This window comes from Narcine bancroftii, chromosome 5 (genome assembly GCF_036971445.1).
Source record: "Narcine bancroftii isolate sNarBan1 chromosome 5, sNarBan1.hap1, whole genome shotgun sequence".
Classification (NCBI taxonomy): domain Eukaryota; kingdom Metazoa; phylum Chordata; class Chondrichthyes; order Torpediniformes; family Narcinidae; genus Narcine; species Narcine bancroftii.
Window position 1 is genome coordinate 93153164 of NC_091473.1, and position 26588 is coordinate 93179751.

Consider the following 26588-nt stretch of genomic DNA (forward strand, 5'->3'; position numbering starts at 1 on the left):
CAGGTGAGGAGCCAAAATAATAGCTGGTGAGATAATAGAGTCACAGTACATTCAAAATTTGGTCTGAAGGTATTGTACATAAATGCTCGCAGCATTAGAAACAAGGTGGATGATCTTGCTGTGCATTAGAAACAAGGTGGATAATCTTGCTGTGCAGTTACAGATTGGAGGGTAAGATGCTGTGGTCATTACTGAGTCATGGCTGAAGAATGGATGAAATAGATGGGCCGACTATGATTTAGATGGGGAGAAAATTCAAAATTCGAAGGTGCAAAGGGGCTTGGGTCCTTGTTCAGGATACCCGAAAGGTTGACCTCCAGGTTGAGTCAATGATGAAGAAGGTAAATGCAATGTTGGCATTCATTTCTAGAGGAATAGCATACAAGATCAGGGTTGTAATTTTGAGACTCTACAGCACTGGTGAGACCTCACTTGGAATACTATGTACAGATTTGGGCACCTTGTTTAAGAATGGATGTGCTGACTAAAGAAGGATGAAGGGGGACCTCAGAGAGATATTTCAAATCCTGAAAGGGCTAGACAGAGTAGATGTGGCATGGATGTTTTCCATAGTAGGGGATTCTAGGACAAGAGGGCATAACTTCATGATAAAAGGGCATCAATATAAAACAGAGATGCAGAAAAATTTCTTTAGTCAGAAGGTTTTTAGTGTGTGGAGCTTGATGCCACAGTCAGCTGTAGAAGTGAGGTTGTTGAGTGTTCTTAAGGTAGAGATTGACAGGTATTTGATGCATTAAGGGTTACAGGAGAAAGGCAGGAAATGGGGAAGATTGGGAGGATATATCAGCTCATGATTAGAATGGCAGAGTAGATTTGATGCGCCATCAAGCCTACTTCTGCTCCAATATCTTGTGACCTTGTGAGAATTTGTGTCCAAAGTTCAATTCATCTAGATGTTGAACTTCCACGTGTATACCAGCTTTTGTGAGGTCTTGTTGGATTTTGTTTGGCATATGGGCTTCCCACAACCTTTTGTAGGGCTGTCATGGTGGCAAGATTCATCTGGATCATACATTGTGGAATGGAATCAAGATCACTTGCATCAGAGTTGTTATTGGAGGAATTCCTCAAAGTGCACAGTCCAACAAGCAATAAGGTAGAAGCTTGGATGTTTGCACTATAAATGATGTTGACAGCCTAGAAAAATCTACACATATTGTGGTTATTTTGATCATAAAAATGCTAATTTGACTAGTCAGGAAATAGCTCCAACAATTTTTCTACTTTGGGATTGTCAGTCCATTCCAAATAAAATAGAAAATCCATTTCAGGATTCTGTACATGCAGATAGCTTTTCGATTCACAGAAAGAGGATTGCTAAGAAACTTTTTATGTGAATGTATTGGAGTATAGTCACATTACACAGGACTGAAATGTAGGACTAATACCACATATGACAATGATTCTCCATTCTTCTTTGTGGGACTTTCCTGTAAAACATCACAATAAAATACATTTCTCCTTCAGTGAGGAAGATATTAAACTAGCTCACCTATCTGCTAAAATCAGGTTTGTAAACTGCTCTGCCCATTTTGTTACAAACTGTTTTATGTTTTGTACAGCTGTTTCATTTGGAAAACTGATTCTGTAAAATTAAAACCCACCATGAATACATTTGTTTTTACATCATTTATTTAGTGTAAATATTTGCTTATGCTATTTTCAGCAGTAAGGCTTTGGATCAGTTAGTTCAGTGTTTTTGTTATATAATTATAACATCAGTAAAGTACTTCTCACATAAATACTGTTTATGTGCAAGCACTTTTATTAGTGGCAAGGACATTTTACAAATTTTGTCTATATTAATATCTGTGTAATTGCAAAACCAATGGATACAAAATTAAAATATAGGTACTCTTAAGTGTTTTTTCATGATAATTTAAGGATTGTTTATGTGCTATTTTAGTTGCATTCATTTTATTACACTTCCTCACCCACATCCCATGTGGCAATGTTTGAAAGATTACTTTATTTATGTGTTTATGATTTAAAGGACTGCCTTGGCAGTATAACTACAACTTCAACATTTATAGGATTACAAGGATTTGAATTATATGTTTAGCCCTTTACAAAAATATTTTACATTCAGTAACTCACTATGGTATAAATTCCATACCTTTTGATACTTATAATGTCTATAAAAGCTTTATTGATCTAAGACTGTTGTGACTGTAGAATTTACTTTCTCATTACTTACCCCTAAATGAGTCTGATCAACAGACGTTTCATTATGGAGTTAACACCTGATCGCCAAGCATAACTAGGAAGGGATTTCAATGAGTATTATTGGCTTCCCCTACCAAAAGTGGCAGGAAACATGGGACTCTCTGACGTCCTGAAGGATGCTAGATGGTGAGTTCCCAGCTGCGCTCCACAGCTGGACTTTTATGGAGTCCGAGCACAGAGTTCCAACTTGCTGTTGGGGAAGCTACTTGCTGAAAAAGAAAACCTCAAGCATGTTAATCTAGGCCCTAAAACCTGTGTAAAAAGTAGGGCTATCATTTTGGGATTGATTTAGGGACAAGCAAGTGCATTTTTGGGATAGGATTAAACTAAAGTGAAATTATTATCCAGTGGAAATGATAAAAATGAATTTAAACCAATGAAAAGTCAGAAGACTTTTGGTAGCAAAATTCTCTCGGTCAAGATATGAAAAATAAGAGGAATTATCATTAGGCCCTTGAATTAAAAGACAGGGTGAAATATCAAACTTTGGTAAGAAATAAGATTTAAAAATTTAACACAAGTGCTATTATATTGCAGAAGTCTGAATAAGACTTGAAAATAAAAAGAACAATTGAAACAAGTTAATATGCCTGTAGCACAAAGAACACAAGAAACTGGAGGCAAAAATATCTTGTATGGAACCAGATGCAGTTGAAATACTGTAACTGAAAAATGGCTACATAAAAATATAAAATGGCCAACTAAATATTTAGGATTGTAAAATAATGAGAAAGGGTTGGAAAATAAGTGGATGGGATAACTGTACTGATTCTTTGGCTTGGCTTCGCGGACGAAGATTTATGGAGGGGGTAAAAGTCCACGTCAGCTGCAGGCTCGTTTGTGGCTGACAAGTCCGATGCGGGACAGGCAGACACCGTTGCAGCGGCTGCAGGGGAAAAATGGTTGGTTGGGGTTGGGTGTTGGGTTTTTCCTCCTTTAGATAATGATTAGAGATAATGAAATAGTAATTCAAAAGGGACATTATTAAAGTAGTCAAAGATATGAAACCATTGATTCTGCTTCAAGGTTTATATTTTAAATCAATGAAATGGAATGGATAAAGAAATACAGCTCTTTGCTCATGTTTTGGATGAGCTGCAATTTTGGACTCTTTAGGTTCAATGTAATGTTGTAAAGTCAAGAATAAATTTAAATTTTGGATTTTAAAATTTATTGAAATATAAACTTCATTTTGATTTTCCTGTGAACTGCCAATAATTTATATTCCAAAATGGCAGGTTTGATATTAACCTGTTAATATAAATCCTTTAGTAAATTATGATGAAGGATGTCAAATCATGTCAAGCCAAAATGATCAATTGATAAGACCTGAAGGCAGAACTTGTCCGATATCTAATTATAAACAATTCATGGTTGAAAATTCACTGCTCCTGCTCAAGTCAAAACATAAAAGGAATAGTGTTCCATTTTTTCTATTCCTCTTTCTACTTGTGTTATATCAGTGTTTACCTTCATTGAGTGTTTTTATGACCATGTAATCTATTTTTCCACCTCTCTAGTTTGTTCCATTGTTTTCTTGCTTTCTCTGTACTCTCTAAGTATTTTATAAGACCCATTTCTAACTCTAATTTTGCTTTTGTCTTTGAACTTGGCAGAAGTTATCAATTTATAGGAAACTCATTAAATTGGGTATTTTAATAAATTACTTATAATGGTTTGTGGGATTTGGATCAGACCCATGTTTATGCAGTAGCCATCTTCGTATCATAGCTTTGCTGGCAACTACCTTAACATTACGTTTCACCACCACCCCTCAAAAAAAAGACTATCCTTCCTCCTTTAAAAGCTAATTTGCTTTGATCATCTGCTCTAATATTTCATAAGGTTTGAGCTGATACTTTTATTAATGTTTTTGTGAAGTGCCCTGAGATTTTTTTCTCTGGATAATACCATGCACATTTTTTTTTACAATATCTATAATGAGATATTTTTGAAATAATTATACTTTTCTGCCCACTAGACATTTATCTGTAAAGTTCTTATTAGCTACTCAAATCATTTATGGTTGTTTGCTTGAGTTACATTTCCACAGTTGGTAATAATTTTTCATTTAGCCACCAAATGTGTGTAAATTTATTAGGAAACAAACAATTACATTATTCAGTTTGGCTGGAACCAATTTTACCATTTCTTTGTTTGTTGGTCATTGATTTAGCAATAAAGAAAGGAATTTGTAGTTGATTGTACCTAATTTACTGAGATTACCAATGATACAATATCTCAGAACAAGCTAGAGATTACTTCTGTTGTCAGCAGTATGTGTTCAAAATGTGTAACGATAGAATCTTGTATTTTGCCTGAAATAATTGCAGGTAGGGTGTCATTGGGTGTACAAATCCCATGGGACCTAAGTGTTTGTATGTCTATAATAAGAGTAGATCTTATTAAATAGTAGGACAGGGATAGATAGTCCATCAACAGTTTTGAGTTGGATATGAGTGGAATTTAAATTTCAAGGAGGGCTATGCAGGGGTTATTAAGAAGCATGTTGAGGGAGATTTCCTGTCTTAAGGACTCTGGAACATTGCTGTTATTAAAGCTGGGGCCCCGAAACAAAGTATTTCAGCCACTTCTTGCTGATGTCCTTGGGCTCTTCACCAGGACTGTAAAATGCAGGCAGGTGGATATTTACGAAAAAAACTTTTTCAGGACCGATGAAATTAGTAGTAATTAATACTTTAGAAATTTCAACCACCCATTCACCTGGTTCTTGTTAGTGAGGTTACACAAGAATGGAATCAAATGTGGGCAGGCTGGCAGAACTAGATGACAAAAAAGAGACACATTGAACAAAGAAAATTAATCCATCATGTCTAATCATCTGTGAGGTGGAGTAAAACAAGGGTACAATATCATGGTCAGATTTTTCCATTCTCAAGAGTTGCCAAGCCATTTAATAATTTCCTCAACCAACCATCACTTGCTACTTTTTTTGTGCCATCGACCTTTTTTTATAGTGCTTCCAAGAAAATGTGACAGAATCCAAGTGCAAATTCAAAAGGCAAATTATTAAGGCTTCAATCTAATATAATGAGAAAGCCAGGTTTCTGTCCCTTCAGTCTTTCTACATGTTGCCATGTGTGCTGAGTTTTATAAAGAAATCAGAAAAAAAAATGAGTACCTAGATGAAGGAAATCATGGTAAAATAAAGAGAATTGTGAACTTGAGCTATAAGGATGCTGGTCCTTTTCAACTGATGTCAGAAATTTTAGTTCAAGCAATCTAGTTATTGCTGTTAAGAAGGTTTCTGAATGAATGATTTTCCTGTCGATTACTTGTCTTTGGATCAGCAAGGACAAAGATAAGCCAAGCAAGTGCAGATGTTGAATTACTGGTATTTACTCTCTGATTTTTTTGATGTGGTGGTATTTAAAAGTTTGAGATCTGCAGTTTTCTTGTTGAATGACTTTGATATTTATTGAATGTGGGGTACAGACACTTATTTTTTCAAATATTAATGAAGCCTACTTACCCAACAAAGGTCATGTGAGAAACATTGAGATGAATATTAGTTTTGTTGGTGTTGTTCTATATGCTAATGTTGGTCTGCTAAGAAGAAAATGTTGCTTTTTTCAAAATGAAAAACTTATGTGGCATGTTTTGTGTAAAATGAAATGTACAGAATATCAATGTGGCTCATCACACAATACAATACAACCTTCTCTCAATATTGTACTCTATTGCCAATTTTCATTATGTCGATAAATTCTGAAACAGGATTTACATTCCCAAAACATCAGTTCGAATGAGGTATTCACATGTCTAATATGTATAAATGACCAGCAGCTGTGTTAATTCTGTTCCTGATGGATCTCCAGTGCAAGTACACTCTCAGATGCGTGTGGGGCTTGGCATACAAGTTACATTCTCATCATAAGATTTTTAGTTAACGTGGAAATGAGATGTTAAGTTTCATCAAATAGTACAATGGATCCCATGGCTCTTCATAATCCGGAGTGGTTGAATTTTTCTTGTGTACTGGCTAATCTCCATTACTAAATAAATAAAAAAGAGTGGTTAGTTATCTTTTCACATTTTCTAGGATTTTGATTTTGTATTGTTGATCCTTACATTATTCAGTTGGGAATAATTCCAAAGGGTGTCTTAAGAAAATTGTATACACCAGTTTTTGTGTTTTTTCACCTAGTCTGGATAACTAGTCTATTGGTGCAGTCTAGGTGTCAACATCTTTAAGGATCGGTCCTAGAGCCTCAATGTTGATGCAATCCTGAAGAGGATTCAGCAGTGGCTATACCTTGTGAGGTGTTTGAGGAGATCTGGTATGTCAGTGAAGACCCAAACTTCTACAGGGATACTGTAGAGAGCATTCTGGCTGGTTGCATCAATGCCTGGTACAGAGGTACCAACACTCCAGTCAAGAAAAAACTCCAGAGGGTTGTTTACTCAGCCTGTGACATAACAGGAATCAAACCACTCCATTGAGGACATCTACAAGAGGGTGGTGCCTTAAGATATCAGCCTCTACCCTTAAGGATCCTCACCACCCATGCCATGCCCTCTTCACTCTGCTACATAGGGAAAAAGGTCCAGGAGCCTAAAGCTGAGCATTCAGCAGCACGAGGGCAGCTTCTACCCCACTGCCATCAGATTCCTGAATGATCCGTGAACCAAAGACACTGCCTCACTTTGACTTTTCATGCATTATTTGTATTTATTTTTGTAAGACAGTATATATGAATTGTGATGAATTTGCTAGGATTAATCTTTCATTTAACATAACACTGGATTTCATATTTATTTGTCAGAAGAAGGATATTTTGTGGGATTGGTTTCAGAGGCACAAAGACACATTTGTATTTTAAAAATACAGAGAGGGAGATTCTTTCAAGGTGGCAGCTGACGTCATCTGTTGTGACTACAGTTGAAGCAGTGATGAAAGATTTTATGATGGTTCTTGAGATACTGAGAAGCATTTGCTGGTCCATTCCAGACAACTCAGAAACAGGAGAGAAACATCAAACAGAGACAATTACTTTGATTTTAAGTTTGGGAATACAAAGATTAAATTATGCTTTTTAGCATGAAGATGTTAAAAGAAGAATATCAAAGGCTGTTATGATGTCATACCATATGACATGAGAGATTTGCAAGAAATATAGTATCAAAATCAGAGACCAAGGGGGTCAGTTGAAGAGAAGGCCATCCTGTATCAACAGGATTTAAAAAGCAGCCATCAATTCCTTTAAAAGAAGGAAGGTTGCCTATGTTCTCTAAAAGGAAAAACACCAAAAGTGGTAGTTTAAAAGAAATAGCCACTCCAACTGCCTCTAAGAAAAGAGGGTAGCCTCGAGAACTTGATAAAAGGACCCTCTTGTTTAAGAAAGAAATAACCATGGAAAACAGGCTCTATAACTCTTGTGAAATCGCTTGTATGAAGGAACATTGCTTTGAAAACAACTCTACAAAAGAAAGTTGTGAGTTTTAACGAGATCTGAAGACATAATGTTTAAAAGTGATTCGTAATTACTTCTGAACTGCATTTAAAAAGATCTTAAAGTTCAACAAGATTTGAAACTGGACTTTGAAATTGACTTCTACAGAATCGTGCTTAAACTATAATAGTTTGATATTTAATCAATCTCTCTCTCTCTTACCCACACATTTGCACATAGTGGGGTTTAAGATAGAATGAAGTTTAGAGATAAGTAAGAAATGTTATGTTATTATTAATTTAATAAAAACTATTATTTAGAATTTACCATTGTGTGGTGAATTTTCCATTGCTGTTCCTTTGTTAGTACTAATAAGATTTTATTGTCTTGTTAATAGAATGTTTGAACTGTGATGCTACTGTAAATCAATGAATTTTGTGACTTGTTCATGACAATATATTCTGATTCTGAAATAATTTTCTGTTTTTTTACTCTACATCTGCCTGCATACTGCCAGATGTATAGAATGTCAAAAGATTTCTTCTTTTTAAATTAGTAGGTATTAATTTAATTTGGATAAAAACAGATTTATGATCTTGAATTCCCTTTTGTGTAATACGAAATGTGACTAAGGGCTATTAGGACTAACAGGTGTTTCTATAGGTGTGGTCATTCCCATGTTCTATTTATTTATCTAAGCAGAACTAAGTACAATTAATTGTTAAGTGGCTCATTCCCTACTCCGAAACAGCATACATATTGTACAAATCACATTCAATCAGGGTCTTTGTGCATGTTTACTCTTTTGGGTGATGGCCATTAATAATCATCGTCTAGTTCCAGCAAAGAGATGGAAGACTGTAACCTGTTTGTTCCAGCTGAGTGATTGGAGATTGTCATTGTCAAACCGCTTCATTTGGCCTCTTGGAAACTAATCTATGACTGGTTCCAGAAGAGAGGCTAAAAGCTGCTGTTGACAAAGCCTACTTTTGTGTTGTCAAGAAATTTTGAAAATTATTCCATTATAGGTGATCCTAATTTAGATAACCTTAGTTATGGTGTCCGCCTTTAAAATTTGAATCATTGCTGCAGTACTTCAAGTTCTTTGTAAATCGCATATTGTGTGCTCCTTCTGGAACAAATGGCAACTGAAAGCTTGGCTGACTACTCTTAACTTCATGCCCAGAGACAGTCAGCAGGTTGATGATATGAAAGCACCAGCCTAAAAATTTAACATCGAGCCGAGAAAATAATTCAGTCAAAAATAAAATTGAACAGCTGAATTCTGAAATAAAAACACAAAATGTAAGACAGCTTCAGAACATTAAAGCAACAATTGTGAAGAGAGAAGTTGTGAATCTTTCAGATTGGTGACCCTTCTCTGGAACTGATGATTTGTCATTCTGAAGAAGTTATTTTTCTAAAAATTATCCACCTGTTTATTTGACCCAGACTTCTTGTGTCATTTTCTGGCAATTCCAACTGTAAATCTTTATTCTCGATTTATATACCTTACCTGAAGTTAACCAAGCAATGATTCTTTAACTCAGTTCTTTCCCTCATATGAATGATTCACCTCAGTTTATTTTCCAGTCAAGGAATGTAGGTTTTATTTGTTTTGTTGGAAATTATTTGGCTTAGGAAGTACTTGTGATGTATTCTGAAAAGTGTTTTTCACTTTAGCCGTGCATTACCTATGTTCCTATAAATCTATATATTAATCACCTAGTAATCATCTCTTTTGAGCTGTCATTTTATGAAGGGATCTTACTGGTGCCAAAGATAATTTCATTTTATCAGACTGAAATGGACTTTGGATCAAGCAGCATAAAATAATTTGCAACTGATCCATCCAGTTGCCTACATGAGCAACAGCACTTCTAAGAGTAACCATGTTATTAGATGGAACGCCAAGGTAGAATTTTTGCCAAGGTCTTTTGCAACTTCCTGTCAAAACCTTGGTATAAAGGATTTGGAAATTTTCTAGTGTGAATTAACTGTTCATATAACTTCTTTGTAATCTTATTGTGAAAATCGCTGAAGAATTTCTGACATCCACATCTTTTATGTTGGCTCTGTATAAAAGAAATTTTCTTTCCATGAAACTATTGCTTAAATTATGTTCATAAATATGACATAGTTTCTGCAAAAATAGTACACAGTTTGTCATGAATAAAAGGTCTGGCTCCCACATTAGAAATTGATCAGAAAGACTATGTTATAACCACAGTTACATTTTTTTGAAAATTTTATTTATAGTTTCTAAAGTCAAACATGATAAGTAAAAGAAAATTAATCAGTAACACTCCCAAAAAAAAAGCAGCAAAGGGAAAACTAGATTAGAAAAAAGAGAAAAGGGACATGTGACAGTAAAGAGAGAAGAAAAAAAGGAGAAAGTTTTGTCAGAAGCTCACCACCTACCCCACAGGGTTTAATAACTATAGTTACATTGGTTGGAATTGTGACAAGAATGCTATTTTTGTCCTTTGCCAAATTTAGTTATGTGGTGTATGGGGGGGGAGGGGGGATAAATTGACCAGTTTTACTTGTCACTATTTGTCATAAGCCTCAATTAAGACGTAAATTAATTTAAAAATCTTTATGTTCTGGCTAAATTCTGACAATGAAGTGGCAGTATTTGAATGATAGATAATGTTAGGTGTAAGATTCTGGAGCACCATACAGCACAAGTCATGACAGCACAGAATGATGCTGTCAGCTGTCACATCTACATGGAGCTAGACTATACTAATCTCATTTTTCTCTTTGTTATGTCACAAACTAGCAGCAATAGAAATTCAGCTAGACAGATTTTTTAAAACAATATTTTTATTAATAATTACTAATAATACAACATCTTACTTAAATCTAAACTTGACCCCAAATATGCACAAGTGTGTGTGTGTGTGTGTGTGTGTGTGTGTGTGTGTGTGTGTGTGTGTATTATCCAAACCATTACAGCTTAGGCACAATTCTTGAAAGTTAATTCCCAAAGTTCAGCCTTAGAAATCCTGTGTTGAAACTTAAAACCTTTAAACTTGTGTTCAGACGTAATTATGAAGTAGATGAGACTCTGAGTGATCAGACTGCTCAAAACTCATGAATCCTTGTCAGATGCTTCCAAACAAATGTTCTTTTATATAATGATTGTCACAACTCTCCTCTTCCTTGCGTAGGGGAAACAAAACGTATGACTTCCACAATGCTTCCAAAAACCCAGGCAAAGGTCAGACAAAATAACGATTGGAATGGTCATGATCCAAATGAAGCAATTCTCCTGCTTCTTTTACCTAGATATAGGACAATCAAAATGACCATTACAATGGTCATGGTGGAACACTCTTTTCCCTTCCAAGGAGAAACAGCAGAAGTGGCTATTTCACACAAAGACTTCACTTCAGTGTATTTAGATGACTTGCTGATTAAATCTCAATTTGGTTTCTGTTTCACTTTTCCAAAAACTTGACTTAAAAATATGACTCCTCTTTCACCAGATGCCTTTCCTTGGGTAAACAATCCATTGTTCTGGTTCTTAGTTGAGAGCATTGACTTGGTTTATGGTTTGAACTCAAGGGTGCCAGGCTGCCTGTAAAAATGTTGTTATGAAATCTGTCAGTGTTTTGCACCCTGAACCAACCGCCAAAGTCACACTCACTAAAAACAAAAGGTTGCAACATCTTCACCACATAATTCACTACCTACCCACATACATGAGGTACTATTTACATTATTCAAATGCCTTGCTAACCTGCACATTTTTTCACATGTGGGAGGAAACCAAAACATTCAGGGAAAACCAATAAAGGCACAGGGAGAATGTGCAAATTCCATATAGATAGCACCAAAGGGTAGCTTACAACCCAGGACTCTGGAGCTAGGCAATAGAAACAAACTATTTTGAAAGCTATTTTGAAATTTGTTTTCACATTTCTTTCAGAAAATGCATACCAGATCATAATATTTCACTCACCATGCTAAAATAACTTTGATCATTTTCTGCTTCTTTTACCAGTTCCATGAAATTGTGGCTTTTACTTATTGCCCCTTCTGGAAACTGAAAATTAGTAGCATCCATTGTTGACCACTGCATGTCTTTCATTGACGCAAATTGGTATATATGGTGCCAAAGCATATTTATAGTATTACTGCAGAGTAGGTAGATTATGATGCAAATACAAATATTTTAAGGTTCAGTGCTCCAACCTAACAACCCCTCTTAACCTTGTTTGGCTGAATATGTTAAGCAATCAGAAGTTGATTATTTACTTATAACACAGAAAGAAGCTGTTTTGTCATTCAAATCAGTGCCAATTTTCATGGAGCAATCCATTCCTTCCTTATTTCCATGTAGCCCCGCAGTGTGTTTGAATTTGATCTCCCTTTTCATTCTTTTGTCACTTATCTACATTAAGGAGTAATTTACAATAGTCATTTAACCTCCAAGGCTGTGGTAAGAAGCCAGTGAACCCAGCAGAAAACACTCAGCAATAGCAGGCAAGTTCCTCAGACCACACCTTTCAGGTTAGATTTCAGGCACATGAAGGTGAACGGCAGTGGTGCTAACAACTGTGCCAAATATAAAGTGTGGGTAAAGAACACAGAAATCTTTTATGAAGGACAAGTTGGGGTAAATGTTGACAGACTGTTTTAACTGATTGGTGAAATGGCAAAAGAAGATAAAAAAATTGGAAATATATTTATAAATGGAATTCTAGATTATACAACCAGACTGACAACCCTATTTTAAAACACTTGGTTATAATATGGTGTGAGACCCATGGACTGAAAAGGGTATTGCAAATGAGAACATCTTTAAGACAAAATGAACTTGTATCCATGAATTTGAACAACAAAATTCTGGAAACTTGGCATCATAATGTGATACAACATCTGGAGTATTGCTATGAAAAAGGACTTTTTATGGCATTTGAACAGTTGAAGAAATATGACTTGCCCAACAAGACCTTCTTTTGTTATGTTCAGTTAAAATCCTTCCTTAAGGCCAACTTGGGCCCTTAAATGACTTTACTGGGACTCACTGAAGTGGAGAAACTACTTCATGAAGGCAAGGTATATAAATTTATTTCTAGAATGTTCTTTTTATTGATGAACAAGGGCCCAAAGCCAGGTTTGCATAAATCTAGAGTGAGATGGGAGTCAGATTTAGACATAACAATTGATGAACAACTCAGGTGAGATCTATGTCAAGGAAATTTGCTGCCCACTATCAATGCCAGGTATAGTCTGGTTCACTATAATTTTCTCCCATCAGCTGTACCTCACCCCACAGAAATTACTCCAATATAAACCCAAGTTATCAAAGATGTGTTTTAGGTGTGCGACTCCCCCTTCAAAACAAGTGTCGCATCACCCTCATCGGTGTCTATGCTCCAACCCTCCAGGCGGAACCAGCAGAAAAGGACAAGTTCTACACTGATCTGCGCAACCTCATTCAACGCACCCTTACAGCCAACAAGGTTGTCATCCTTGGCGATTTCAACACTCACGTCGGCAAAGACTCAGAAACCTATCCAGGAATCCTGGGCAAGCATGGTGTCGGCAAGTGCAACGACAACGGGCGCCTCCTGTTGGAACTCTGCGCAGAACAGCGGCTTGTCATTACTTACACCCTTTTCCAGCAGAGAGACAGCCTGAAGACTACCTGGATGCATCCCCGATCCAAACACTGGCACCTCCTGGACTACGTCCTGGTGCGAGAAAGAGACAAACGAGATGTGCTCCACACCAGGGTCATGCCCAGCGTGGAATGCCACACTGACCACTGGCTGGTTCGCTGCAAGCTCAACCTTCACTTCAAGCCAATGTCCAGGAACAGTAAAGCCCCCAGAAAGAGGTTCAATGTTGGAAACTTGCAGTCAGACGAAGTGAGAGGAAACTTCCAGTCAAACCTCAAAGCAAAGCTCGAGGATGCAATCCACCTCACGGATTCGTCCCCTGAAACCCTCTGGGATCAGCTGAAGACTGCCATTCTGCAATCCACTGAAGAGGTACTGGGCTTCTCCTCCAGGAAAAACAAGGACTGGTTCGACAAAAACAACCAGGAAATCCAAGAGCTGCTGGCAAAGAAGCGAGCTGCCCACCAGGCTCACCTTGCAAAGCCGTCCTGGCCAGAGAAGAAATGAGCCTTCCATCGCGCATGCAGCCATCTTCAGCGCAAACTCCGGGAGATCCAAAATGAGTGGTGGACTAGCCTCGCCAAACGAACCCAGCTTAGCGCGGACATTGGCAACTTCAGGGGTTTTTACGAGGCTCTAAAGGCTGTGTACGGCCCCTCACCCCAAGTCCAAAGCCCGCTGTGCAGCTCAGACGGCAAAGTCCTCCTCAGCGACAAGATCTCCATCCTCAACCGATGGTCAGAACACTTCCAATCTCTTTTCAGTGCCAACCGCTCAGTCCAAGAATCCGCCCTGCTCCAGCTCCCTCCACAGCCCTTAAGGCTGGAGCTGGATGAGGTCCTCACCCAGGAAGAGACATATAAGGCAATTGAACAACTGAAAAGTGGCAAAGCAGCAGGTATGGATGAAATCCCCCCAGAGGTCTGGAAGGCTGGCGGCAAAACTCTGCATGCTAAACTGCATGAGTTTTTCAAGCTCTGCTGGGACCAAGGAAAGCTGCCTCAGGACTTTTGTGATGCCATCATCATCACCCTGTACAAAAACAAAGTCGAGAAATCAGACTGCTCAAACTACAGGGGAATCACGCTGCTCTCCATTGCAGGCAAAATTTTTGCTAGGATTCTCCTAAATAGAATAATACCTAGTGTTGCCGAAAATGTTCTCCCAGAATCACAGTGCGGCTTTCGCGCAAACAGAGGAACTACTGACATGGTCTTTGCCCTCAGACAGCTCCAAGAAAAGTGCAGAGAACAAAACAAAGGACTCTACATCACCTTTGTTGACCTCACCAAAGCCTTCGACACCGTGAGTAGGAAAGGGCTTTGGCAAATACTAGAGTGCCTCGGATGCCCCCCAAAGTTCCTCAACATGGTTATCCAACTGCATGAAAGAAAGAGATTGGTTCCGTCTTACATTCTACCTTGCTCTGCATGAAGATGAGACCCTTTGTGACACCCTAACTAATATCACAGGAGTCATCTTCCCAGTAGACCCAGAGCTTTGTCTACTAGAGAACTTTATGAGTATTGGTAGATCACTAACTAATTTCCAAATTAAATTCAGAGAAATTGCATTGTATGGCCAGTAAATATATAGCAGTGACATGGAAATCTGACTCCCTTCTCCTCATTTATAGGTGGTCTTCAGAAATGAACAGCTGCATTGCTCTTGAAAAGACCTCAAAGAGTCTTTGGAAGAGATATAACACCTTCCTAAAAATCTGGCAGCCTAATCTAGGACTCACCAATGCCACCATAGGATTACAATTGTTTCTAACTAGCCAGCAGATATTTGTAAAGACTGTGGTAATATCACGTGTCTGTGTGTTTTACTGTATGTACTGATGATAGGATTTTTCTTTTAGTTTTTTTCTGTTTAATTGGACTTGCATGGGGGTGGAGGGATGGGTTTTCTTGACATTTTGTACTTTGTCTGGCTGTTGATTGTTAAACATACTTAAAATGACAAATAAAATGTAAAAAAATAAATTGCAGATATTTCCAAAAATAATAACAGGGTCAAAAATATGTCAGTACCTAGCAATGGTAGGTGTAAAACATTGTTGAAGTAGAGTTGGTAAGTTATTTGAAAACAAAATCAGTTTTAAAAATTGCAGAAGCTCAAGAATCTAAAGAAAGCAAAAGTGTGGAATTGACAAGATGTTTCATGGGAAATAAACCTAAACCTAAACGGCTAATTCTACTGGTCATGATTCCACTGAGGGTGGGTGAGATCCAAACCAGAGGACATGGTGTAACGTGATCAGTAGTACTCGGAGACTTGTGTGGAGCACAAACTTTTTTATGAGCTTACAACCAATGGCTGGTATCTACAATAGTCTTCAGATAAGGTGGGAAAATGGTTTACATCAGGACCAATAGGGACAGAGCCAAGAGGAGGGGTCAGCCATCTAATCTATACATAGTTTACTGCAATGGGTTAAGAATGAAAGGGGAAAAGTTCAGGGGGAACATGAGGGGGAACTTCTTCACACAGAGAGGGGTGAGGGTGTGGATCAAGCTTCCAGCTGAGGTGATGAATGGGGGCTCAGTTTTAACATTTAAGAAGAATTTGGACAGGTACATGGATGGAAGAGGTATGGAGGGCTAGGGACTGGGTACAGATCAGTGGGACTAGGCAAGATAATGGTTTGGCACAGAAGGGCAGAAGGGGCCTGTTTTCTTTGCTGTAATGTTTTACAATTCACCAACAACTTGTACTAATACAGACTTTTAGAAAGGTAAAATAGCCCAGTCACCTCAAAGAGCATTATCAAACAAAATTAAACTCTTTTTGTACATTGCATACTGGAAAACTGGTATAAAAAATGCAGATCAGGCAGCATTTGTGGAGAGAGAAACAGCAATAACATTTCAAGAGCTGGAAAGGAAAGGGAGATTGGAAATGGAATAAAGGTTTGGAAAGTCTGATGAGTTAGTTTTGTGTGGAGAAGGACAATGTCTGCAGATTAGAGGAAGGGGAGGGGGGGCCGCAGCTAAGATAGAAACTAGCAAGGCCAAGTCAGTCAACTCAAGTTTATTGTCATCTGATTGCTCAAGTACAACCCAACAAAACAGCATTCTCCGGTCCTCAGTGTAAAACATGCAGACAGATAACTAGACATAACACACATATAGACAAACAATACATCTGCAGGACAAGTATTCATATATAAAAATAAATAAATAAACCTTGTTTCATGAATATGAGAGTCTTGGATGGTTAGTGTGAGCAGTTCCTTTGGTCGTTCAGCATTCTCACTTGCCCTTGTGAAAAAGTTGTTCCTCAGCCTGGTGGTGCTGGCTCTGACACTCCTGTATCACTTTCCCAATGGGAGCAGCTGAAAGATGCTGTGTGCAGGATGGTAGAGGTCCTCAATGATTTTACACACCCTTTTCAGACAACAATCCTGGTAGATCATGTCATTGGTGTTGGGGGGCGTGGGGCTGGGTGTAAGGTAGACTTCAGTGATCGTCTTTGTCTTTCTTGTGGATTCACTTCCAATCCATTTCTTTGCAGCAACCATACCACACTGTGATGTAGTTGGCCAGAATGCTCTTGATAGAGTTCCTGCAGAAGGTTGACATAATGGTGGCTGGAGCTTCAGTCTTCTCAGGAAGTGCAATCACTGTTGTCCCTTCCTGTCAAGCGAGGAGATGTGTGTTCACGATAGGTTACTACAGTAATTAAGTAAACTCCAAAGAACTTGGTGCTCTCCACTCTCTCAACTACAGAGTTGTTATTCCTGGTTCTCCTGAAGTCCACGATCATCTCCTTTGTCTTGTCCATGTTGAGACTCTGATTGTTGCTCTCACACCATTTCATGAGATTTTCCATCTCTTCTCTGTAATGCAACTGATCATTGTTGCTGATGAGGTCAACCAGTGATGTGTCATCTGCTTGATGACACTGTTGGAGCTGGATCTGACAATGCAGTTGTGGGTCAGGAGCATGAACAGGAGTGGGCTAAACTGACAGACCCAGACAGACTGTGGTCTTTTAACAGAGAAGACTGTAATAGTGTCAAGGGAGGGGGAGATGGTTCTCACTGACAATATGAACTTGGAAAGATCAAAAAGAAATTGATCTGGGGACTTGGAAAAGGTAAAACTTTACCTATTTAATCTGATGGAGTAAGAGAAGAAATGGAAGGTGCATGAAGAGCTGATTGAAAAAATATTTTAAAAATGTTTTATTAGCATGTAAGCATAAATACAAAATTGACAATTACATAATAATTCATTTGTATGAACGAACACAAAAAAGCTAATATAAAAAAGTTGATAAAACTACATCAATAATTCCTTGTAATACCTCAAAAACATTTAATTGAATTGATCCATGCAACGTTAAACCCTTTTATTGAAATAACTAGTTTTTGTTCCTTTATTTTAAGATTGAAAAAATCTCAATCTTGACGATATTGAATTTCTCCTGCTGGTGCTTAGGGTAGGGGACAGGACACAAGGGCTAGGGCTAAAAGTGGCAATGAGGAAAGAATAGGAAAATCACTTACATTCCTGGAATGGTACCTTGTTTCAGTAAAAGAGAACAAATGCTTTTTAAATAATCATGCCAGATGCAACAGAAAATGGCTAAATCAATTACTGACTTTCAACCTTTAGTCCTTAGTGCTTGAGACAAGAACTATGCTAAGCAGAAGGAGATAGGTTCTTTCACTCTGTGTAGATATTCATGCATAACTTGCATGCTTAACTTCCAGATGGAAGTTATTGCTCTTGGAATCTGTTAGAAAATGTTTTGCAATTGTTCACACTTCAGAAGTGCACAACAATGACTATCAGTGATATTTTTGTCATTGCAAATCTATACTCAAAAATTGTATACCTGTTCCTCTCTCTTTACTGACAGCACTAGATTCAACCCCAGGTGTTGCGAAGGATGGACCTGGCCCCTTTACCATGCAATGACGTAGTCATTTGTGGAAATGTTTTTCCAGACAAACACCTTTGAACACAAGGCCATCAGGCAGTGGTCAGCACAGAATCTTCTACAGATATTGTAAGATGAAGACTCTATGGACACAGTGGGGTGGTCCCCTGAGCAGACTGTCCAGTTCATCAGATGGGATGCCTCATCACCAATACTCACAAACAAGCACCAGGACTTGACCTGGCTTGTAGTGAGGGGAGCTCTCCTGGTCAGATCTTTCTTGCCCAATTAGAACATCACATGTTGTCCACGAGATGGCTACAACGGAGACGGTCACCTGCCTCTTTGCACTGTGTGGAGAAGGATCCAAGGGTCCTTGTCACAGTTCATTCCCAGCAACAGCAGGATGGAGACTCTCTAATTTATGGTTTGTTCCCATGGAAGTACACATTCAGAACTGCTGGAAGACCATCAACTCAGTGAAGGACACACTTTGGTCTGCCCGAAACCTATTGGTCTTCCAGGTATCGGAAATGTTGGCGCAGGAATGCTGCCGACTGACACATTCCACATTCATGGGCATTCTGAGGCTTGGCACAGCCAACATGAGAGTGCTATGGGGAAGGACCATAGTCTAGATCCTTTCATTACTTGACATTGAGGTGCTGAGATCATGGAGAAACCCCTCAAACAACAGTGAGGGAGGAGTAATGACAAGGTGGCACAGTGGTGGTAATAGTGTAAATAGAAATGAATGTAACAATGTACAATGATAGAAATGTACAGATATGAAACTAAGGGTGGGAATAGATTTTTCCATTTGTGAATAAAGTCTATTTTTGGAAAAAGAATCAGATTCTTTTCTAAATATTAATTTCAGTAACTTCTTTCAGCTAAATTTAAATGAGAGAATGTGGTTTTGACCTGAATTACAAACAACATCATACACAATATATTGCTTTTGTAGCTTAGAGTTTCCCCAGTATCTATAAAGGTACATTGATCCGTCTCCATCTAACAAGTCAACAGTACTGTAGTCATCAAACTGCTGTGCCCAGTCAAGGGGTTGTGATGTAGGAAAGACATGGGGATGGGTCAGGACTGTGTTTCAGAAGGGAGCATTGGGATGAACAGTGCATGCCAGTAATCTGTCCACAGCATAAAAAAAAGTAATGAAAAGATTACCCTTAGAGTATTGAGTTCTGTTCTGGTTGCCTCAATATAGAAAAGATTTGGAAGCTTTAGAGAGGATGCCGAGGAGGCATATCAGGAACTGCCTCGATTGGAGAACATATCTTATGATGAAATGTTGAATGAATTAGGGCTTCTCTCTTTGGAGAAATGGAGGATGGGAGGCAATTTTTTTCCCCCAGGGCAGCATTGGTGAGTGAAAGTTTAGAGGAGACATCAGAGGTAGACTTTTTACACAGAGAGTGATGGGTGCCTGGAATGCATTGCCAGGGATAATGATTGATGGTGATAAAATAGGCACTTGGATGTAAGATAAATGGAAAGTTATGGGCTGTAGTGAGAAATTGATTTGATTGATGTGGAGTAGATATATATGGGCTGAGGGGTTTGTACTGTAACGTAATTTTCAGTTCAAAGGAGATTCACCAGGTTAAATGCTTGCATGAGAATATTGTGCCACAAAGAGAAGCTAGGTAGTTTGGCTTTTTTTCTTTGGAATTTATAAGAATGAGGGTTGACATTGTTCAAACATATAGGAAGCTAAAAAAATATTGACAAGAAAGACTCAATACGGCAAGATATGAGGCCAGTCTTTTATAATTGAGGTGCATAGAAGTTTCTTCCCATAGAAAGTGGCGAATCTCTGGAATTACAAATGCAATGCTAGAGAAACTCAGTAGATCAAACAGTTTTATTTTTTATAGCAAAGATAAAGATACATTACCTTGATGAAGGGCTCAAGGCAATCTCCAGCATTGTGTTTTTACTTCAGTCACAGTGTCTGCAGACTTTCATGTTTTACAACTTCTGGAATTCTCTGCCTTGACATGTGGTAGAAGGTAGATCATTTGAAGTATTTAATGTAGAGGTAAATAAATAGTTCATAGATGAAGAAGTAGAAAGGTGGGGTGATATGGCACAGAAGATGAGTTGAGGCCAGCACAGATCATCAACGATCATATTAAATATCGAGGGACTACATCTGCTCAAAATTTCTTGTCGGTGGTGTGGGAGTATTTAGAGGGTTAGTTCAACCTGTGAGTTTTTGGAGATGAACAGAATAAGTGATTCTGAATATGTAATTATTTTGTAAAGGATTTGGTGAGTCAAAGGAGCTGTGAGGGTGGGATTCTCTTTGTGAATGGGTACATCTCAGACGATTTGAGATAGAATTTGAATTTGGGGCCATGATGACTGATAGCAGTGAGAAAGTGCTGGTTAGATGATTGGTTAATATGGACCAGGTTTTTTTTTGGGGGGGGTGGATTTGGTGGATATAAGCTGGTAAAGATCATAACGCTGTGGAAAGTTGGGGAAATGAGTTGGTGAGTGATTGGAAGATGCCGTGATCCCCCTTTTAATAGCTAGGCTACAGAAGAAGCAGTCCTGTAGCAATCAGGTTGAGTGTTAACAGCCCAATAATTAGTCATGTTCATCAGCAGTTCTCAGAAATGCCATTCTGAGAGAATTATGCTGTCAATTTGTTTCTGATATGGCAAGTAGCTGATTCACAAGGAGCAATGCCAGTTTGAATGGTCACTGTGATGCAACTCAATCTGAAAACTTACAATTGCTCCACACTCTGTGTCATATTAATATTCATAGACTGAGTGAATTTCTAAGCCTCCATGTTTCTGTTCCACTTTTTGTTCATTTGATTGAGATATTATTTTATTTTTCTAAATATATTGCTCTTGATTCCAAGCAGGACACGCTTTTAGTTTTTTTTTTCCTTAACCTTTTGTATTCCACAGTATTATAATGCTTCTCTCTGATGGAGTTTAATGAATTTTATTTCCTCTATTTCCTTCACATTTCTATTTCTTTCTGCTTTTTATTCAGTTGTCCTTCAAGCTTTCAATTCCTTTTTTGATTTTGTAAAAGTCTCACCTGACATGTTGTTCTACATCTTAATTAGTATTGAACTTTTGAATTGTTTACCAACTTGAGTCTACTTATATCTCCAAATTTGTTATATTGAATAACTGATCTCAATAACTCCACAAATCTTGCATTTAAAATATTGATTTAATAGTAGCTTTTGTAGACATTTAATTATAGATCAAAATCTATGCTATTAATTACAAGGTCAACTGCATGGAACTGTTAGAATCTGGATGTTTTGGCTTTTTTACTCTCTGCTTTTAAAACAATCTAGTTAATTCAAAAAACTTTCAGATCTAATAAAATGGAAATAAATTTCCCAACATCTCAAAAATTCAGACAATCTGAGGTATTTGACTTTAGGATACATTGAGAATATTTAGAGAGATCTGACATTAATTTAATGATCTCTTAAACATTTTGTACAGACCATGTTAATTTTTTTTAAGTTTGTTTTAGACATACAGCACAGTAACAGGCCATTTTGGCCCTTGAGTCTGTGCCGCCCAATTTACACTCCATTAACCTACACCCCTAGTACATATTTTAACAGTGGGAGAAAACTTCCCCAGGAGGAAATTCACGCAGACGAGGGGGAGAATGTACAAGCTCCTTACGGACAGCACGCGCTTCGAACCCTAGTCCAGTCCTGATCACTGGCGCTGTAAAAGCAGTGTGCTATCCGCCATGCCAACCATGCTGTCCTATGGCAGTTTGCAATTCTAGAAACAAACCATGATATGATTTTCCATAATGCAAAGTTACATCAGCTGCACATGCGTATTGAAAAAATTGTATTGTTTTATTTACTTTATTTTCTATTTACCTTCCTTGGGAACTAATTTTATTCTGTATCTCAAATTTTCTGGGTGTTGATTTGTGAATTCTGTAAGGGTGAATTTCCATAAATCGACATGGGGCATTGGGTGGGGGTGAGGGGGGTCATCTGTATTTTGAAAACAAAAAAAAAGAGGAAAATATCTCATTTTATTTTTAGCATCAATATCAAAGCTCTGTTTGCTTAGAATCAAGCCATGTACTGAGCTGCAACAGTTAAGTGACTTTTGGTTCAAGCAAAAGAACAAAAATTCAGCATAATAATATGTTAGATAATTTTAAACTCTTATAAATAAGTATGTGTCAATGAAACTTTATTTGTGTGTGCATTTTCTAATAGTTTTGATGTGGAGAATGGTCCCTCTCCAGGCCGGAGTCCATTGGATCCTCAAGCCAGTCCTGGATCTGGACTTGTATTGCACACTAATTTTCCAAGCCATAGTCAGCGACGGGAATCCTTTCTCTATCGCTCAGACAGTGATTATGAATTGTCACCAAAATCTATGTCCAGGAATTCTTCAATTGCAAGTGAAATGTAAGTAAGTTGTAACATCTTAGCATGTTAATATCGTGAAAATTTGAGATCTGAGACTTGTTTGAAACACAACCAAATAGTAAAGATAATGCATCAGAATTGGTTGCATGTCTAATGCAATAACTTTGTTATTGGTGTAAATCAAAACTTTCTAGTTTGAAGTTTCCAAGCCATTTAATTATTGACTGAGTAGCAAACTTTATTCCAAAAATTACTCTCACCTATTAAAACTCATCTCGTCTCACACTATCAAAAGGGTAGGAATTGTGGGATTAAATGAATTGAAATTAAATCTTGCTTGAATAATAATTTTTCAAATTGAACAGAAACTTGTATTCTAATGACAGTAAATAACAATCTTCTCACCTATTTTCAATTATTTTTGTAAAAGAAATGCCCAGGTGATAACATGGGTCACATAGCTAACTTCATCACCTGCTACACCAAGTACATAAACAAACACATACATAGATCTAACACCTATTATGGAGTAAATGGTGCCACTTTTATCTAGGTTAAGGACTCAGTGCACACTTATCCAGAAACGAATTCTGAAAATATGGGAACGAAAGTGAACTGTAATTAAATAGAATGTCCAAATAACCTGTTCATTACCTGGGTGTGAAATTTAATTTGAGAAAACCTTACTTGGCAGCAGGAATTTATCCTGAAGTTTCCTTCTATGTTTGGACAATTGTTGTACAGCAGCAACTCTCATTCTGCAATTCTTTGACTTCCCTCACCAACCTGTCATACGGTAGTTTTCTTTTGACTTATTGCTTTTATATGTTTTTAAGCAGAAGGACTTTTAAGTAAAAAATAATGAGTTAAAAAGCTTGTATTGAATGATTCTTTATATATTCAAACATAATTCTGAAACCATTAATTCAGGGTGAAGTATCCTTTCAAAGACTCAAGCAACTAATATGTATTTTGTCTCAACATCCATTCCTTTGCAAAGCTACCAAGTGAATGTCAAATTACTTATCGGGGATGGACTGCAGAATTGTCACCACTTTATTTGTTCCAGTTTTGACTTGTATCCAAATGATAATATATAATGGGCATGGGTTTCTAGTTAATTAGCTTATCTTTTCCTTTATTAGCAGAAATTAAGATCAGTAAGGATACACCTGTCTTCTTTCACCCATCTTTGATCAGCAAGTAATTACAAAAAAATCAAACCAGAGATTATGCTGATGTATCCTTTATATGCAAGGAAATGGGGACTCTAGGATGCAGTATTGAGAAAAGATTAACAATAAATAACCTGCAATAAAATTAATGGTTCATTCATAATCCATTGATACTGACCAGAACCCATGAATGAACGAGTAAGAGATTTGCAAGCACACTGTATTAGCTTCCCATCTACTGGCTTTTGCACATCTCTGCTGTTCACCAAACAGTTAGCAGGTAGTGGAACCATTTTAACACTGAAATGATTTCAGCTAAAGATGCAAGCAAACAATTACAAAAAGAGACATTGGATTAGTAGTATAAAATTGTTAATTTTAGTTCAGCTAGCTATTGTAACCATTTCCCTTTATAATCACTTGGGCAGAATGGAGATGTCATTGTTTGACTTGTTAAAATGAATAGTCCATTCTAACTTGGCAGTGAGTATTTCACTGTTTATTAGAACTATTAAAACAATTAAACTATATTTAAAACAGTTAATAAAATTGATAATAAAATATTAATACATTAATACTTTCAAAAGAATGATCAAAAGAATAATGTCTGCATTCTGCCCAAACAATTATAGAGGGAAATAGTCACAATATTTTAGTCAAAGAAATTATCTGGGCTTCTATATTTTGCTCTGGTTCTATCCAGTATAAAAGAAAACTCAAAAACTAAATTGTTTATCTCAAACATACAGAATAAGACCTTGGCTTAAAGGCTGTTACGATGGAGACATATTTATGGAACTTGTAAACAATATTATAGCTGCTTGCAATTTACAATTCATTTTAACCCTTAACAATATGGGCCGCTAATTATCATATTTAAAAATGATTTTTTTCTTTGTAAAGGTAATTATTAAACATAGTAATACATTGGGTAAATTCAAAAGAAAGTGAAAGTCAATTATTAAAGCTTTCTGTTTTTTGTAAAATACAGATTTTGGTAATTGATCTGTTCATAAAGCCATTTTTAGTCTTAATCCACTTTGCTCTGCCCCTATCCAATGTTTGAACACAATTATTAATTTCCAAGGTACTCACTTTCTTGAGGGCACAAGATGGGTCTTTTTCTTCTTTTTCTTCTGCAGTTGGTTAAAGAAAAGGTAGGACTCAAATGGCATTGGTTTCCCAAACTCATTAACAACTCTGGCACCTATTGTCTTTTCCTGTAATTCTGGATCCAGTTTATTTTCTGACAATTTATCTTGAAGTTTTGCATTAGATTCTGTCTTTGCATTTAATTCTTTCAATAGGAAAGTAATTTTCCCATTACCTTCTCAGATGTTAGGAACTTGACTGAGTAAAAAGTTATTCAATGCTTTGGTACCTCTGTAGTATACTCGAGATGTTTGAATTTTTTCACCATGCTTCTTACATTCCTTTCGTTGTGCATTGTTCTTGAGTCTTCAAGAATGTACCTCGACTACTTTCCAAAGTCACTTGTCTTGTAATCATTAAACAATGACTTGTTCTCTTTCAAATAAATGAATGTCCTCTTTCAGCTGTATAAGGCTAAATCCCTTTCTTCAATAACTGCATTCATTTATTTAGCAGTCATTCTTTTCTTCCACTGGTTTTACGAATTCTCTTTTCTTCTTTCTTTCTTTCTTTGGCTTGGCTTCACGGACGAAGATTTATGGAGGGGTATTGTCCACGTCTGCTGCAGGCTCGTTGGTGACTGACAAGTCCAATGCGGGAAAGGCAGGCACGGTTGCAGCGGTTGCAAGGGAAAATTGGTGGGTTGGGGTTGGGTGTTGGGTTTTTCCTCCTTTGTCTTTTGTCAGTGAGGTGGGCTCTGCAGTCTTCTTCAAAGGAGGTTGCTGCCCGCCGAACTGTGAGGCGCCAAGATGCACGGTTGGAGGCGAGATCAGCCCACTGGCAGTGGTCAATGTGGCAGGCACCAAGAGATTTCTTTAAGCAGTCCTTGTACCTCTTCTTTGGTGCACCTCTGTCTCGGTGGCCAGTGGAGAGCTCGCCATATAACACCATCTTGGGAAGGCGATGGTCCTCCATTCTGGAGACGTGACCCACCCAGCGCAGTTGGGTCTTCAGCAGCATGGATTCGATGCTTGCGGACTCTGCCAGCTCGAGTACATCGATGTTGGTGATGAAGTCATTCCAATGAATGTTGAGGATGGAGCGGAGACAGCGCTGATGGAAGCGTTCTAGGAGCCGTAGGTGATGCCAGTAGAGGACCCATGATTACTTACAATTAATTCTCCATTCTTATCAACTGCTCTCTGATCTTCTCACTTGGTTACTTTGAAATTGGAAGAATCATCAGATTCTGTTTTGTTTTCAAGTACAAAGTTAAAATCCTTTTGGTCACTGTTTTCTGGAATATCCAATATTTCTAAGTCCCCTTTCAACACTTTATACCCTGAAGGCATTTGCACCATATTGTCAATGAAATGCTCCTTCATTCCATCAGCACAGTTTTTTTATTTAGCCGTTTTAAAATATGCCTCAAGATTTCTTCACTGATCTTCTTTACTGGTGCATCTGGGCTACAAAAGCTACTTTCAGATTTGTTCCCAGATATTTGTTTCATTCCTGCCCCCGATTTAGCTTTGCAGGAATAATTAAGCAGCTGTACTTCCAGCATTTTCTCCCACATTTCTTCAACTTGCATTTTATATGTCAACAAAGTATAGAGCACACGGTAAAGCATTAAGTATCCACAAGAATGTGGAATATAAGGAACAAAGTGAAAATTTAATTTTGAAAAGTATGCACAAAAATATTGTTTCATTAAGGGTCT

General features: G+C 37.5%; 1 protein-coding gene across 14 annotated transcripts in view; it reads left to right on the plus strand.

Annotated features, from left to right (window-relative positions):
* LOC138763717 (3',5'-cyclic-AMP phosphodiesterase 4B-like) overlaps window positions 1-26588 on the plus strand; it is a 687345-nt gene that overhangs the window by 507358 nt on the left and 153399 nt on the right. For 13 of the 14 annotated variants that reach the window (XM_069938355.1, XM_069938353.1, XM_069938364.1 and 10 more), the window contains one exon: window positions 22443-22637. In XM_069938355.1, the coding sequence (XP_069794456.1) occupies window positions 22443-22637 (195 nt within the window). Of the gene's footprint in view, window positions 1-1401; window positions 1531-22442; window positions 22638-26588 lie in introns of those variants that run through there. The other variant, XM_069938367.1, reaches the window with a different exon arrangement.